The 18101-nt window shown below is 41.3% G+C and overlaps 2 protein-coding genes across 5 annotated transcripts in view; one reads left to right on the plus strand and one right to left on the minus strand.

Annotated features, from left to right (window-relative positions):
• FYTTD1 (forty-two-three domain containing 1) overlaps window positions 1-15744 on the minus strand; it is a 30640-nt gene extending 14896 nt beyond the window's left edge. For 3 of the 4 annotated variants that reach the window (XM_021715319.1, XM_008063694.1, XM_021715318.1), the window contains exons 1-2: window positions 15483-15744; window positions 11456-11572 (exon numbers count right to left, since the gene is read on the minus strand). In XM_021715319.1, the coding sequence (XP_021570994.1) occupies window positions 11456-11572; window positions 15483-15585 (220 nt within the window). In that variant the 5' untranslated portion in view covers window positions 15586-15744. Of the gene's footprint in view, window positions 1-11455; window positions 11573-14808; window positions 14824-15482 lie in introns of those variants that run through there. The other variant, XM_021715320.1, reaches the window with a different exon arrangement.
• Window positions 15745-16182: 438 nt separating this feature from the next.
• Window positions 16183-18101, plus strand: part of RUBCN (RUN and cysteine rich domain containing beclin 1 interacting protein) — a 66946-nt gene continuing 65027 nt past the window's right edge. The window contains exon 1 of the mRNA XM_008063696.1: window positions 16183-16292. The gene's annotated coding sequence lies outside the window, so the exon portion shown is untranslated. The remainder of the gene's footprint in view (window positions 16293-18101) is intronic.

The following is an 18101-nucleotide window of genomic DNA, read 5'->3' on the forward strand; positions in this document are numbered from 1 at the left end:
CCGCACTCCAGTCTGGGCGACAGAGTGAGACTCCAATTCAGAAAAAAAAAAAGGTTTTATATTAATTATATATTGAAATAGTATATTATATATACTGTGTTAAAGCTATTAATATATGATTTGCATTTTATTTTTATTGGACAGTGATGATCTAGAGTGGAATCACTATTTCATCTCCCTTTACTTACTACAATACACAGTAATCTGGATTTTTTACTTTCAGCCCTACTCTATTCAAATTGCTTTTGCTAAAGTCCCTGGTGAGTGCCAATGAACATATTTTAATCTGTGACATGTGACATTACTGACTTTGCTCTCCCATTATGTATCTTATCTATTTATATACTTTTTTCTATATTTTTTTAAAACATGCTCACTGCAGAAATCCTAGAAACATATAAAGTACAAAAAAGATAATTAAAATCACCCATTAGCACACCACCTAGATATAACCAGTAACATTCTTTCTAGTCTTTTTTTACTTATAAGGAAACATTTTAAAAGTTAAGTTTTAGCCTCAACTATTCTTAAGCAACTCAAGACTATCACATTTGGAAATCACAACTTTATAGTAGTAAATGCCTAGAAAGTAGACTGAGTCAATCTTTCAGCAACTATATTTCATAGTCCATATACTATTTTGTAGTCTATGTTAATTGCTATACTGTGGATATTTTCCCGTGTTTTTTCAATCCTTTTCCTTTTACTGCGTTACTTCTTAATGTGTTATACTTGATCCAACCAATCTATACTAATCATAAATAACATTACAATAAAACTACATACATTTTCATACACATTCATAATTTTATGCCCACCTGTGATTATTCCCTAAAGTTAATAATTTCTAGAAGGTGAAAGAGTAAAGAAAACCCTTAAGGATTTTCATTTATATGCAAAAATTGCCTCCAGAATGACAGTATTCACTTTTTTTTAATGATTTTTTTTTTATTATTATAAAGATGTGGGGTACAATTCAGGGTTAGGTATACAACGTTGATTATACAGGTACCCTTGTTGATGAGGTATGCCCCTCCCTCCCCTAGCAGTTTCCCTCAACTGCCAATCCCACCCCCCACCCCCAACAGTTTTCCACTACTGCCAATCCCTTTTCTTATAGTATTATAATTGTTCAAGGTCTGCTTATGAGTGAGAACATATGGTACTCTGTTCTTTGTTTCTGTGATAGATCACTGAGTATGATCGACTCCAGATTCATCCAAGTTGCTGTGAAGTCCATATGTTTGTCCTTTATGGCTACATAATATGTACCACATTTTTTTAATCTAGTCCAGCTTCGATGGGCAATATGGTTGGTTCCATGTTTTTGCTATTGTGAATAGAGCTGCAACAAACATATGTGTATAGGTTATCTTTTCTGTAGAATGATTTGAGTTCCTCCGGGCATATTCCCAATAGGGAATTGCTTAGTCATATGGAAGGTCAATTTCTAGTTCTTTCAGAAATCACCACACTGTCTTCCAAAGAGGTTGAACTAGTTGATTGCATTCACTTTTATTCCCGGGAACATAAAGGTGTCTCTTTTTCTGTATCATTGACAATCCTGGATATTATCATTCTTCTTAATCTTTACTACTCAGTATTTGAAAAAAAATCTTGCCTTATTTAGTAGTGTGATTACTAGTGAAAAACATTTTCCATGTGTTTTTTGGCCATTGTATTCTTCCATTCATGAAATGTCATGTTTATTAACCAGTTTTCTATGGTAAGGTTCTAATTTCCTTTCATGTTTTGATAGGGGAATTACATTGTATTTATAATTAATTTTTCAAGAATTGACATCTTTATAGCACTGTACCATTCAGAAACACAGTATATCTTTCCACTTATTCAAGTCTTTTGCCATTAAAGTGGTTCAGTTAAGTTTTTCTCCCTTAGTCCTGCACATTTCTTATTAAATGTAATAGTAGGTATTTTATACATTGTTGTCAATCACAAAAAAGATCCCTTTCCTTTCTTTTTTTTTTTTGTGAGAAAGCAGGATTTATTGAGAGGACAGAAAAGCTCCCATAGCCGAGGGGACGTGAGTGGGTGCCCAAAAGAACCCTTTTCTAATATTTCATATTGTCATTCTTATCATTACAGAAAGTTACTGGAGTTTTAATACTCCCTAATCAGCTATCTTATTGAACTCAATTATTAGTTCTAAAACAATTCTAGTCTTTCAAGTTATTTCCTTGAGTTTCTGTGATGTCACCCACAAGTTGTATTCTTTCTTCTCTTTTTTCATAATTACACCTCAATTTTTAAAAAAAGTTCTTAACACAACAGTCAGAAATTCTAGAGAATCATGCTAAGTAATCATCATGCTAGTAGACATTCTCATATTAATTCTGACTTTTCTGATGTCCTGAATGATATCCTGTATTATGCCACAAATGTGCAACAGGTAACAGGCCTTCCAATCAAAAAGTTTCATGGTAAAAACTATTAAAATATTCAAGTTTTCTTTTTTTCTTTTTAAATATAAGTCGAGAGCTTATTTGTGCCAAGTGTGAAGGCTGCAACCCCGAGAACATAGATTCCAAGTTGTCCTAAACATACACACTCTCAAGTTTTCTTTATTGTAGGATTTCTCAGGGCTAATACGTGTCATTCCCAAACTTCTCTCTCAAACCCTTTTGTGATGTCCCCATTAATATTTTGAGTTCTAGCTGGGCTTGGTGGCTCAGCCTGTAATCCCGTGCCTTTGGGAGGCTGAGGTGAGTGGATTGCCTGAGCCCGCGGGTTCGAGACCTGCCTGGGCAGCGAGACCTCATCTCTACAATAAATAAAAAAATCAGCTGGGTGTGGTAGCGCATGACTGTAATTCCAGCTACTCAGAAGACTGAGGCGGAAGGATCGCCGGAGCCCAGCAGGTCGAGGCTGCGGTGGCCGGGAGCGGCCACTGCACTCCAGTCTGGGCGACAGAGTGAGACTCCAACTCAAAAAAAAAAATATTTTGAGTTCTGAGTTTAACCTATTATGTTATGACAACAGCTGAAGCACTTACCAATTTACTACCTTTCAGCTCTCAATTCACCCTTTACTGCACTGCTTCTGATACTGGAACATTTCTCTCTTGCCAAATGGCATGATGTTAAACTCTATTAGTAGAGGGAGTTGCAGGGATTCTGGAGGAAGAAGAGGCTTTTCTTCTAGGTTTCAGTGTGAGTCTCAAAATTTGTTCCTGTGGCATAGGATACCCAGTGACACTTACCCCATCCCTCCACCAGGACCAGGCTGAGACTATGGTGAGGCTAGAGAGACACTCAGGACACAAAATTTGTGAGTGATACCTTAAACTTTGTGCCCTCAGCATGTCCAGCTCTCGTTTTAGGCATCACATGGTTCCTGGCCCTGTTCATCCTCCAGTAAATTGAAGCTGCACCACTTACACAGTTGGCTTCCCAATGAGTTTCATCAGCATGGTACCCCAGGGAACTTCTCTGCCATGCAGCAGGCTATGACTTTACCCTCTTCAACAAGGTTAGGAACTCAGAGGGAAGAGAAGGGAGTGTTCTTCCAGAGCTGCTCCTTTCTAAGGTACTCTGCCTCAATTCCAAAGGGATTATTACTTGTGTACTTGGAAGAAAGCCTGTCGGGTACAGTGGCTCACACTTGCAATCCCAGCACTGTGGGAGATGAAGGAAAGAGGACTGCCTGAGCCCAGAGGTTTGAAACCAGCCTGGGAAACTTGGCAAGACCTCATCTGTACAATCGATCGATAAATCAATCAATAAAATAATTAGCCAGGAGTAGTGGCATGTGCCTGTTATTCCACTTACTTGGAAGGCTAAGGCAGAAGGATTCCCTGAGCCCATCAAGTTGAGGCTTCAGTAGCCGTGAGAGAGTCATTGCACTCCAGCGTGGGTGATAGAGTGAGACTCTGACTCAAAAGAAAAAAAACAAAGCAAGAAAAGATATACATTTTAGGCCAAGTTCGGTGGCTCAGCCTATAATCTCAGCACTTTGGGAGGCCGACGCAAGTGGATTGCCTGAGCCCACAGGTTTGAGATCCACCCGGGCAACTTGGCGAGACCTTGTCTCTACAATAAATCAAAAAATTTAGCCGGGTGTAGTAGCACGCGCCCGTAGTTCTGGCTACTTGGAAGGCTGAAGCGGAAAGATCACTGCAGCCCAGCAGGTCGAGGCTGCAGTGGCTGGGAGTATGCCACTGCACTCCAGCCTGGGCGACGGAGTGAGACTCCAACTCAAAAATATATACATATACATTTTAAAATCAAATTATTGCAGCTCTATGTGTAATTTCCTTTTAGAATTGCACTCAAATGAAGATCAAACCATGCAAGGGGAAACTACACATTAAAAAGCAATCAAATCTAAAATGATATGTTGTTTTTATTTGTGGTAAATAATGAAATAGCTACCCTTTACTGCGCTAGGCACTGTGCTGAACCTGATAACGTTGATGCAAATATCTCAACTTTGCAGGGAAACAAAGTAAGGCAAAGAACAATGACTACCTAGAGGTCACAGTTAGAAAATGGCAGAGCTATGATCTAAGTGCAAGTATGTGTGGCTCCAAACACTGAATAGTCTGGTGTGGTGAGGCACTCAGGAGGCTGAGGTAGGAGGATCACTTGAGCACAGGAGTTCTGGGCTGTAGTATGCTATGCTGATCAGGTGTCTGACATTAATATGGTGACCTCCTGGGAGCAGGGGGCCACCAGGTTGCCTAAGAAGTGGTGGAACCGCCGGGCTCGGTGGCTCAGCCTATAATCCCGCACCTTTGGGAGGCTGAGGTGAGTGGATTGCCTGAGCCCGCGGGTTCGAGACCTGCCTGGGCAGCAAGACCTCATCTCTATAATAAATCAAAAAATTAGCCGGGCGTGGTAGCGCGCGCCTGTAATTCTGGCTACTTGGAAAGTTGAGGAGGAAGGATCGCCTGAGCCCAGCAGGTCGATACTGGGGTGGCCATGAGCGTGCACTCCAGCCTAGGCAACAGAATGAGACTCAAAAAAAATGTTTAAAAAACAAAACAAAACCAAAATCTGAATACCTCTCCAAGCTATAATATAAAAACCAAAGAGTAATAAAAAACAGAATATAATCTACAGTACTTTTTTTGAGTCGGAGTCTCACTGTCACCCAGAATGCAGTGGCACAATCATTGTGCACTGCAGTCTTGACCTCCTTCTGCCTTAGCCTCCCTAGTAGCTGGGACTACAGGTACACACCACCATGCCTGGCTAATTTTTTGATATTCTGTAGAGACAAGGTCTCATTATGTTGCCCAGGCTAGTCTCAAACTCCTGGGATCAAGTAATCCTCCCACCTAAGCCTCCCTAAGTGCTGGGATTACAGGTGTGAGCCACTGTGCCTGGCCTCTATAGAACATTTCTAAGGAGAGGGGGAAAAAAAAAAAAAAAAAAACCCCAAACAACTATTATGAAAAAGTAGGCTCTGGGCTGGGTATTTGAAAATGAGCAAGATTTTTTTTGTTGTGTTTTTGGTTTTTTTTTTTGAGAAAGCAGAATTTATTGAAAGGACAGAAAAGCTCCCACAGTGGGAGGGGACCCAAAGGGAGATTGCCCATGAGCAAGTTTTGAATAGATATGAAGGATTCCAGGTTGGTACAACAATTACTAAGACATGAGTGACCACAGCACATTGAGAGACAGTCTAGGGAAAAGAATAAGAAGTAAATTGACATTGTGGACTCAAATCACAGAGGGCTTTGAATGGGGATAAAGACTTTCCTAGACAAAGTATGAGGGGGCTCTGAATTCATGATTAACTACATTAGTCTAGAAGCAGTATTTTAGACTGAATAGAAGAAGCAGACAAAAGACAGTAAGACCATTTCAAATGCTACTGTGGGACTCAAACATGACATAATAAAGAAGTGAAAGAGGAACAAAGAAATTTGAAAATATTCCAAAAGAATGAATGAATTAGTAGAGCCAAAAGAAAGATTAAAGGGAAGAAGAATCCATTATTATACCAAAGTTTCAAAATCAGATAAGAAAGACTAACAAGAAAGGTTCATTAACAGAATATTGATTAACACAAGAAAGTATGGGATAGAACTATCCTTGGTGCCTTCTATTTCTGACCATTTGTTCAGTACATTGTTCCCATACTCATCATTCTTTCTATTGCCTTTTATTTCTCTCTTACCCATGGCTTTTCCCCTTCTATCTTCCAGCAGGCCTAGATGTCCCCTTCCTCCACCTTTCTACCTTTAAACAAAGTTTACTAGATGTAAACGGTTCTATTAGCAATGGTTGTATTTTTCACCCTTCCATTGTCACACTTTAAAGAATAAGAAAGATCTATATATACTGCCCCAGTCATCGTCTCTCCCCTCTTATGTTCTGTAACTGTCTTATATTCCATAAAACACTGTGAAGAAGTATCGAAGACATCATCCAGTGCAACAGTCTTTTCCTTGTTTTCATCCATTTAGCCTCTTTGGAGAGTTTTCTTCTGTTTTTCCAGAGTACCTTCCTTCTCAGTGTATTTGAACTACCACCTCTATGAAGATCCTTTCATATTTCCAGTTCCATTAGAACAGCAGTTTAATACTGGCCATGTATCAGAGCCACTTACAAAGCTTTAAAAAAAAATCCATATGCCCTACTTCTACAGATTCTGGTTAGTAGAAATGGAATGCAGCCAGAGCATACATCTGTTTTATAAAGCTCCACAGGTGCAACTAAGGTTGAGAATAAGTAAGACCAGAGACAGAAATTTTCATTTTCATCTTTCAAGTCAGGGTCTCACTCTATTGCCCAGGCTAAAGGGCAGTGGCATAATCACGACTGACCACAGCCTCGACCTTCTGGGCTCAGGCGATCCTTCTATCTGAGCTTCCCAAGCAGCTGGGACTACAGATACATGCCACCACATCTGACAAAATTTTTTTTTGTAGGGATGAGGTCTTGCTATGTTGCCCAGACTGGTCTTGAACTCTTGGGTTCAAGCAATCTTCTACTTTGGCCTACCAAAGTGCTGGGATTACAAGTATGAGCAACTGTGCCCAGCTCATCTTTCTTTTGAATCCCTAGACCAATTCCTTCAAATTTCTTTCATACACGCATTATTTGTCTCAATAATTTCAGAAGATAATTTAAAAGAAGATTTGAGGTATTTCCTGGGAAATTTCACATCATAGAGTATATATGATCATATTACTGGCTCCTTTCCAAAGAAACACACAAATATTCCCATCTCTTCTACCTCTAAAGGGAGCAGCATTTTTATTTTTTATTTTTATTTTTTGAATTGGAGTCTCACTCTGTCTCCCAGACTGGAGTACAGTCGCCGCTCCCGGCCACCACAGCCTCGACCTGCTGGGCTCTGGCAATCCTTCCGCCTCAGCCTTCCAAGTAGCCAGAATTACAGGCATGTGCTACCACACCTGGTCGATTTTTTGATTTATTGTAGAGATGAAGTCTCGCTGCCCAGGTGGGTCATGAACCCACGGGCTCAGGCAATCCACTCACCTCAGCCTCCCAAAGGCGCGGGATTACAGGCTGAGCCACCAAGCCCGGCGGGAGCAGCATTTTTAAACTTTTTGGTTTCAGGACCACTTAGCACTCTTTAAAATTCCTGAGGCCAGACACAGTGGCTCATGCCTGTAATCCCAGAACTTTGTGAGAGGCCGAGGTGGATGGATTGCTTCAGTCTAGGAGTTCAAGACCAACCTGGGCAACACAGCGAAACCTTGTCTCTAAAAAAAAAAGTTTTAAAAATTAGTTGGTCATGGTGACACATGCCTGTAGTCCCAGCTACTACTCAGAATGCTTATTGCCTGAGCCTAGAAGGTCGAGGCTGCCGTGAGCCTCATTGCCATCATGCCACTGCACTTCAGCCTGGATGACAGAGTGAGAACCTGGCTCAAAAAAAAAAAAAAAATTACTGAGGACTCCAAAGAATTTTTATTTCCTACAGGTTGTATTTGTTGGTACCTAGTCTATGATACTGTACTAGAAATGAAAACTAAGACATTTAAAACTATTTCTTCCAAAAAAATAATAAACTCACACATAGGGTAAATAATGTGTTTTTAATTAAAAAACAATTATTTTTCCAAAACAAACAAAATATTTAGTAAAAAGAGTGACACTGTTTTTGCATTTTTTGCAAATCTCTTTGGTGTCTGACTTAAGAGAAGACTAGATTCTTTTATGTGTTTATTATGGACTGAATGTTTGTATCTCTCCAAAATTCATATGATGAAATACTAATACTCAACATCATAGTATTAGCAGGTGGGCCCTTGGGGAGGTAATTAAAGTCATGAAGGTAGAGCCATCATGAATGGGATCAGTGCCCTTATAAAAGTGACCTCAGAGAACTCTCCAGCCTTCTTTCTGCCACATGAGGATACCACAAGAAGTCTGTTGTCTACCACTTGGAAGAGGACCCTCACCAGAACCATACCTTGCTGGCACTCTGATCTGTAGCTCAGCCTCCAGAACTGTACAAAATAATTTTTTTTTAAGTGGGAAAATATAGTTTATTTAGAAAGTACATTAGTGAGAGAAGAGGAGAGAGAGGAGATATGAGAGTGAGAAGAGATTCACCTACCCAAGGTAGGGGAGGGGACCAAAGATTAGGAAAACATGGCATGGCCATAGTTCAAAAAACATATGGCCAGACGTAGTTTAGCAAGGCAATGGCCGCAAAATAAACTTCTGTAGTTTATAAGCCATCTAGTCTATGGTACTTTGTTATAGCAGCTTAAATTGACTAAGACACTGCTTCTGTATTCATTGTTTTAATTATATATATGTCTTGTAGACTCTGGAAAAGTCTAGTGTATGTTCCTGAGAGAATGAAAATAAAAACACAATTAATGTCTTAGTATTATTATAAAGAAAATTTTGATCTTGTGGATCCCCGAGTCTTGGAAATTCCCTAGGGATCCCCAGAAAACATTTTGAGAACCACTGCTATATAGTACTTTACCACTGGGAAATATTTAAGTTGTTTGTACAAATATGTATCGAGTGCCTAAGTTATATTTTAGGCATGAAGATAGAAAGGCTTCACTCATTTATCTGTTCAGTCATCAAAAAACCATAGTGAATATCTGCCAAAGGCTCTCTGCCTTACTTGACTCTCTTACCTCAAGCTAACACCCTCACTGACATTACAATGAGGAAATCTGAACTTTTCTTAGCCAATCAGAGCTTAAGACAATTCCCTATCTCGCTGCACTTTCAGTAATAGCAGCAGCTGTTCTATTTTAGCCCCTGTCACATGCAAGCAATGAACATACAAGCACAAGCTCAATCTTATGAGATCCTGAGCTGCCCCTAGATATCATTTATCTCAAGGCTCAGATCATAACCCCTATAAAAGGAAAGCTTTTCTGTTCCTTCACGGACCAGATCACGTTTCACCTTATCCATTAAATTATCTGATCTTCCTAGCACAAAATCCCTCTCTAAAGTTCTATAATACTATCTAGATTTCTCTTAAGGCATTTCTCACACTCTACCTTTTCTATTTTATCTCTGCTAATTAATTTCCAAGGTAGAAATTAATTCCTTGAAGTAAGAGACCACATATTTACATACCCCCACAACCTGGTCAGTTCAGAGCATGAATCAGGTATTTAACATTTTAATCAATATATTTCTGGCTTCCATAAGCTCTCAACAGTTATTTCAAAACAAATTGTATTAAAAATATTGTATGTTCAATAACATTTATATGAAACCTTTAAATATAAATCACTGGAATTAAATATTCATTTGCTACAGTTAAATACTTGTCACAAAATTTACTCCCTTAGGAGTAAATTATCAACTATTCCAAGAAACTTTTAGGGAAGAATACATTTTTTGTAGGACCCAATCACAATTATACATATCTTGAGAACATGTGGCATATTAGCTGTTAAACATAAAGCTAGGCAGAGCTTGGTGGTTCAGCCTGTAATCCCAGCACTTTGGAAGACTGAGGCAAGTAGACTACCTAAGCCTGCGGGTTTAAGACCAGCCCAGGCAACTTGGTGAGACCTTGTTTCTACAATAAATTTAAAAATTAGCCAGGTGTGGTAGCACGCGCCTGTAGCTTCGGCTACTTGGAAGGCTGCGGTGGAAGCATCACCGGAGACCAGTAGGTCAACACTGGTGTGACTGTGAGTTTGCCACTGCACTCCAGCCTGAGCGATGTAGTGAGACTACAACTCAAAAAAAAAAACAAACAAAAAAACTAATTCATTCAACCACTGGAGATTATGTTTTTCAACATAAAGAATAAAAATCAATTTAGAAGCTAGTTTGTCAAACTTTTTTTATATATGTGAAAAAGATTTAGTGTTTTACAATCTTACTGGTTACAGTAAGATTTAGTCTAAAATGCTGATATTGCTGTGAAAAAAGTTAAGGAGCCATATATAATTAACTGTTTTCAATTACTGCTTTTAACCCACTCTGGAACAAGATGGTTATAATAAATAAACTTCTAAATGACCAAAAATAACAAAATATGTAAAGTTTCAGATTACATCTAAAGTATTCAATTCTGAGTGTTACCTCTGGAGGATTTAATAAATCCTGAAGGTCTTGGATGATAAGATAAAGAGTCTGGAGGTCATTTTCTATGCAGAATAATAGCCTCTACATACTTATAGGGTTCTCATATAGAAAAGGGAGTTTGCTTCATATAGCGGTGCATAAATAACAAGCATATTTTGATTCAAATCAAGTGAATAGAGCTAGTAGTAAATAGAGCTATCTCTAACAATGGAACAAGTTGTCTTGTGAGGTGGTATGCTCTTTCACTGAATATATTTAAGCTGGAGTTAGTCATCCATCAGACATCCACCAGGTTGTTAAAGGAACATCTCACTGGAATGGAGATAGGAGCTCAAAATATGTAAGATCCTTTGCAATTCTAAATCCTAAATATAATTCAGACTATTTATAAACTGAGAATACTTTAAAATGGTTTAATATTTTTAAGAAATAGTGTTATCACCTATTTTAGGCAACTTAAATTTTATCAAGTTTTAAATCACAACAAAAACTGAGAGTAGAGAAAATACAAATCACAAAGGGTACTGATGTATTTTTTTCCCATGAGTTAAGTATATGCTAAAGATAATATACTATTGGGGCCAGGCATGATGGCTCAAGCCTGTAATTCCAGCACTTTGGGAAGCCAAGATGAGAGGACTGCCTGAGCCCATGGGTTCAAGAACAGCCTGGGCAACTTGGCGAGACCTCATCTCTACAATAAATCAAAAAATTAGCCGGGCGTGATAGCAAGTGCCTGTAGTTCTGGCTACTTGGAAGGCTGAGGCAGAAGGATCACCTGAGCCTGGAGGGTCAATACTGGGGTGGCCATGAGCGTGCCACTTCACTCCAGCCTGGGTGATGGAGTGAGACTTGAACTCAAAAAAATTTAAAAATATATATACTATTAACCCACAAATAACAGCTTTTAATTTACACTTACTTTCAAAACTTACCAGAATTTTGTTGGATTCCCCATCGGACTCTCATCCTGAATTGCCGACCACCACTTCTGTTTAGTCTTGGAAAATTCTGCTTCTTTCCTTCCTTTCTATTCAATTTGATAATATCATCTATGATAGAGAAAATGCCATAATTATTTTCATTTTAACTTAATGACTCAATTACTCAATCTCATTTTCTAGTTGCTAGTCTTCCTATGTCCCCAACTTCTTTTCTATTTTGAAACCACTTCCATAAAAAGACAATAATAAGAATCAGCCATTTTACAATAACCCAAAGCAGATATACCAATTAGTGAAGAGTTATATTATCCACAGTATTTCTTTCCCTGATAAATGTAAAAAAGCAAAAGCCTGTGTTTTGTTTTGTTTTGTTTACAGCTTAGGGTCTCACTCCGTTGACCAGGAAGGAGGGTGCAATGGCATGATGATAAGTTCACTGTAACCGCCAACTCCGGGGCTCAAGCAATTCTTCTGCCTCTGTGTCCCAAGTAGCTAGGACCACAGGCATGTATAACCATGCCCAGCTAATTTTTAAAACTTTTTCATAGAAAGTCTCACTATGTTGCCAAGCTGGTCTTGAACTCCTGGCCTCAAGTGGTCCTTCTACTTTGGCCTTCCAAAGTCCTGGGATTACAGGCATAAGCCTCTGTGTCAGGTCAAGTGAAAGCCTATTTACAAAAATTATTCATACTTACTTTCTATAGTCACAGAAGTCTCTATTTTTTAAAGATGACCATCTTTCAGTATAACTATAGGAAGTCAAAAAATAAGTAAACCACTGGGCACAGCAGTTCACGCCTATAATCCCAGCACTCTAGGGGACAGAGATGAGAGGACTGCCTGAGTCCAGGGGTTCGAGACCAGCCTGGGGAACTTGGCGAGACTTATCTCTACAGTAAATCGCAAAATTACCTGGGTGTGGTGATGCACAACTGTGGTTCTAGCTACTTGGAAGGTTGAGGTGGAAGGATTGTCTGCAGGTAGAGGCTGCGGTGGCTGTGAGCACGCCACTGCACTCCAGCCTGGGTGACAGAGTGAGACTCTAACTCAAAAACAAAACAAAACAAAAAACAAAAAAACCCAGCAAACCATTCAATTAAAAGAATAAATTTCTAAAATCACCTCAAGTCAGCACATGTTTACTGAGCATATACTATGTGCAATAAACATGTGTCAGGTTGTGCTGTAACTGAAACAAAAAAAGTAAAATATAGTTCCTTTTCTCAGTAAGTTTAAAATTATTGATAGAAACAGACATGTAAACAGCAAATATAAAATTAAACAAGTGCCATAATAAAGGTATAGTACTAAAAAAATACAATTGATTCTCCTCTTCTAGGAAAGCAACTCAGGGTTACTTTATTTTTTTTTCTACACTGATCTAAGCCTCATTATTTTCAAAAACACTTTCAAACAATCCCAAGGTAATTCACAAACATCACAATGCTCTAATACAACAACAGACCAATGAGGAATCAGAAAATTTTTTTAAAAATTAGCCTTGCACATACCAGCTACTCAGGAGGCTGAGGCTAGGGAATCGCCTGAGCCCAGGGAATCGCCTGAGCCCAGGATAGGCTGTGGTGAGTGGTGATCATGCCACTGCACTTCAGCCTGGGTAACAGAGTGAGATCCCGACTCAAAATAAAAAAACTAATAAATAAATAAATTGGCTTTCTCCTACCCAATATGTAAGTAACAGAAGGGGAAAAAAATCCCTTACAATGCACTGTTTTAAACATTTCTTCCATAACACTAGGGGAATATACACGGTAATAATAACAGCAATAGTAGTAATAGTAAGTGAACATTAACAGGTATTGTTCTGACAAATATCCATTTAATTCTCACAACAACCCTATGAAATTAGTATTATTTTCCAATTAAGAAACTGAGCCATGAGGCCAGTTATTGGTACCCTTGGTAGATAGTCTATACGAAATCTATAAAAACCTGGCAGAGCCACAATTTAAAAAACAAACAGAAAATCAGATCATAAAGCCTCTGCAGATCTGGTAAGGTGAAATATTCACAAAGCATAATAAGTGCCTAAAATAGATTATCATCTCATCTCTTCATCCCATCTCTTAAAATTCTCATCAAAATGAAGGCACCTGACAGACTGCTATGTGTTACTAGGGGAGAGAGAGACCAAGTTTTACTTTAGCTCTCCACAGCACCTCATTTCTACCTCCAAAGGAATTATCCTTGTTCAAGTTTTCTTCACTTGAACATCCTAATCATCAAACAAAATACATACCAAAAAACCCCTAAAAACTTAAAAAAAAAAAAAAGTCTATTGATGAGAAACAACTAGGGGGTCTAGAATCAGACTGAAATCCTGGCTCCATCACTTACTCTCTGCATGACTTTAAGCAAGTTACTTAATTTCCCTATGCCTCGGGTTTCTGTAAAATGGGAATAATAACAGTGGCATAAGTATGTACTATACGTTATGCTTGTGCGTGTCCCAGTGTAAAACACAGTGCTGAGTGTGAGGTACGATTCTAAGCAGTTTACATACACCCACTGACTCACTTGTATCCCTATGAGGTAGACACTGTCACTATCACCTTTCTACAGATGAGGCACCCGGACGTGATTCGCCCACATCCTATGGCTAGTAAGTGGCAGAGGCAGGACCTGAACTGAGACAGGGTGGCTCTGGATTCTATGCTCTTTATCAGAAGTACAAGCCTCTCGGGGTTGCTATGAGGCTAAACCGGGCTAACACAGGCGAAATGCTTAGTCCAGGACCTGGGAGGCAATAAGTACTCAATAGATACTCATAACTGTTTTACACTATTTCCTGGCCTTACCTCAACAGAGTTCTCATTTCTTTTGAACTCACTACTGACCAGCAGTAAGGCAAGATTTGAAGCCAAATCTCTTATTTCTGATAACTCGCTTGATTCACACATTGGGTTCTGCCCTGGGGCAATCCTAGAAACCAACAGCTCTTGGCTTTTGACTCAAAACTTAACTGATAAACCACAGCAAAAGGAACAAAGCCAGAGGAAAGAAGGGACAAACAAAAAAACCCTTCCAAGACGGATATCCTCCCGAATACCTCCTTGGGAAGGCCACGCCACTGAATCCTCCAGCCAAGTACTTACTTTTCAAATACCCGAGAAACTGCAGGTCACAGAAAGAGCTGGCAGAGCCGACGCCATCCAACATCATCACTCGAATGCCGACCAGAACGGAATTACTCCCAGCCCGGCTCGGCCACACACAGGCTAGTGCCCGACAGTGTTGGGTCTGAATCTGGAACCGAATGGCCAGCCTCCTGCTCTTTATGTAATCCGCACCAAAGCGTGCCGCCCTTCTCACGGGGGCCCTACCTGGCTTCCCAGCGATCCACAAACCCCCTCCTAGGTTTTCGCTTCGCCTTTTTCCTACGAGCTAACTTGGAGGCCTGGAGAAGGAGAATGAGCATTTCGGGGCATCCCATCGGATGGGCCGCCGGGCGGGGATCAGACGCCCCGGGATCCGGCCCGGGGGTGGCCGGCGCCGGTCTGGGCCCGGGCACGATCCTGCCCCCCAAGCCCCTCCCTGGGACCATCGCTTTTAACCGAACGCAGACCAGCCGGGTTCTCGAAGATCTTCCTTGAGAAAGAACGGCTCCGTCGGACCCTTCCCCTCGCTCCCGATAACGCCCACCGCGCATACGTTCGACGGGAACCCGCGGAGTTGTCCTCACAAAGAGCCGGGGTAACCCGCGAGCGGTGGCGCCCCTCGACCCTCCAAGCCTCCGGGCCCGCAGCGGCCCCCGCCCCCACACGCTCCCCTCAGACACAGCCTCGGCCGAGGGGACGCCGAGGTCCCCCTCGGGCTCGACCTGGGCACCGGGCGCCCGGCCAGCGCTCCCCGTTCTCCTCGGGGGGCCCCGCCCACCCGCCAGAAAACTCCATCGGCAACTGCGGCCAACCGCCCCTTCCCCCACAAGCCGCGCCACTTGGTTCCACCCACACCCTCCCCCCATCCCACTTCAACTCGGTCCAAGTCGGCCCCTCACCCAAAGACATATCAATTTTGTCGAGGTTTTCGTTGCTGCGGGCTTTTGGCGGCGGCGACGAGGTCGCCGTGGCTCCCACCAACCGGGTACCAAACCGGTTCATGGCTGGGGACGTCGCGCTGGAACAGTCAGCGGGGAAGGCCGAAGCCGGAGGCCTGCACCTCCCACTCACGCACGCAGACTAGCCGCACCGAGGAGCGCGCACGCGCGCTGGCGGCGTTCTCGTCCTCCCACCCGCGGCGGGCGGGGGCGGGGCTACAGAGACGCGCGGCGGACGAGAGCGGCCCCACGCCGCGTCTCGCGCCTAGCGGCCCTTGCCGGACCGGACGAGGCATTGCAACCTCCGCTCTGGGCGCCAGCGAGGGCCGCTGCTGTCACAGTTCGACTCTCGGCCCAAATCGGGGGCGGTTGGCTCCGAGCACCTCAGAATCATATGCCTTAAGTGATATCATGATCCCCCCTGTCCTTCGGGTCGCGCCTGCTGCAGAAAGGCCCCCTATACCTCAGTGCACACGAATCTTGCCCACCCCACTGCAATGCAGCCTCGGGAGGCAGGACAGACGCCTGCGAGCGCAGATTGCGATGCTACATCCCAGCTCCCCTCTCCCTGGCTCGCTCCTGTACCTGCAGCTTGCGGAGCTGCCGCGTCTGAACGCAAAGCAGAAGCTGCAGTGACAGTTCTTGCGTCACCCTAACAACCAAAGTAGACGCTAACGTTTCCCATATCCGTTCCACCTTTCAATCGGCACTCTCAAAACATTTGGCACGGTACTAACTACCTTAATAAGACTTCAGCGTCCCTTGGGAGGGGTAAGTACCTCTGTTCCTTTGGCTGCGTTTTTCTCTAATTCATTTGCGTTGGGAATTGATAGGAGGATTCGTTTTCTTTCTGATCATCCCTATAGGAAAACCTCTTAATATTCGATGAATTCCTGCGTAATAACTTTTTTTTCCTATTTACAAAACGTGATATTCCCTCCTCTTCTTAGCTCATTCTCCTTCCCCAAAGTAACAGCTCTTGTGTGTAAGCAATTCTGTTATCATCTTTATAACAGCTTAAAACTGTCTGAGACTTTGGCATCTAAAGAAAAAAACAGGGACAGGCATTCTGTCCATGTAGAAATCTCTGCTACCTTTCTCCTCTCTATTTCCTAAAATGCTAAAAAAAATTATTTAGCAGAGAAACAAGCCAGAGCCTTGAGGTGACCTAAAATATGTCAAAACCACAATAGCCTATGCTTAATTTAGTAATGTTATGATGTCATGTGGTTTCCAGCTTCAACATCAATGACATATTTTGCTATTTTTTGCTTGGGGATCCCATCTTAAAATACTTCTTTTAAAATGCACATTACACTTATTAATAATTTATTTTCCAATTTTTATTAAAATCACTCCCTTTTCTGTGTCTGAATTCAAAGCATAGGTTGCAGGGATAATTTGGGGATCACCTTAACAATAAAAGTAAATACGAACATTTCTTGTATTTGTAGCATAAATAAAGCCAAGAGCCATCACACAGAGTTATGTTTCCAGCTGAAAGCAAAGAACTGTGACTTTTTTGTGAGCCTGGGTAGTCTTATCTTGGGGAAATGTATGATTACTATTAGGCTTTTGGGAGTATTATAAGTAACTCCTTATTCTCAAAGGTCAAGTGTATTTCCCTCATGACAAATATATAGCCATACAGGAAGTTTGAATTAGCCTAGGACACACCTACTAAGGGGTACAAGAAACTTTAGTAGCAGAGGAGGGTTTGGACTCAGAAAGAACCAAAAACAATATTTGGTGTGCCAAGGAGATTGACATGTATATTCTTAGCACAATTTCATTACTTCTTGATTTTACTACTCTATGTTGTAGCCTCCACCCATCTCTGAACTGCTAAAAACTAGAGAAACTGAATTGTAGGCTCAAGACTTGGGTTTCATTGAGTGGTATATTTTCACTTACTTCAGTCATTCACTGATTATCTTGGTTTAAAAAAAAATGGTGCTCGGCTTTCGTGCTTCAGGAAGTGCTAGGGACCAAGCAGAGCAGTTGCGGCACTAGCCGCTTCACCAAGAAAGCTCTGGCCACTTGCTTCTGAGACCCCACTCAGTCAACCACTCACATGCCCACTTACTCACCAACCCTTAGGCAAAATTTTCCATACACTTAAACTGGGACTCGCTTAGTCCGACTGGCTCTGCCGCCATCTTCCTCCCTTCTCCACTTAGGTGATCTTGGGAGAGTCTCTGGGCCTCATACTCATTTTCACAACAAAAGAGTAGTAATATTGAATATGAAACTTATACTAAATTACTTTCTTAATTCCTTACAGTTCTAAAATCCTCTAAGCACAAGACATTTTCCTACACATGAGCCTTCTCTTACTAGAAATCACTTCCATAGTGTCTGCTTATTAGCGGGCATAAGCTACAGGAAGGAACTTTATGTTAAGGTCTTAATTTTATGGACGAAAATTAATGCATTTAGAGTTTAGACACATTTTGTACGTCAGGTATTTGTAGGACAGATAACAAAACTCCTAAAGGTGTAAAATCTTCCATACCACTAGTATGATAAAGATTCTCTTTTATCCTGATCTTCCCCCCTAAACGAAAGCCCCATCCTAAT

This window comes from Carlito syrichta, unplaced genomic scaffold, assembly GCF_000164805.1.
Source record: "Carlito syrichta isolate Samal-C Ts95f unplaced genomic scaffold, Tarsius_syrichta-2.0.1 Scaffold306997, whole genome shotgun sequence".
NCBI lineage: Eukaryota > Metazoa > Chordata > Mammalia > Primates > Tarsiidae > Carlito > Carlito syrichta.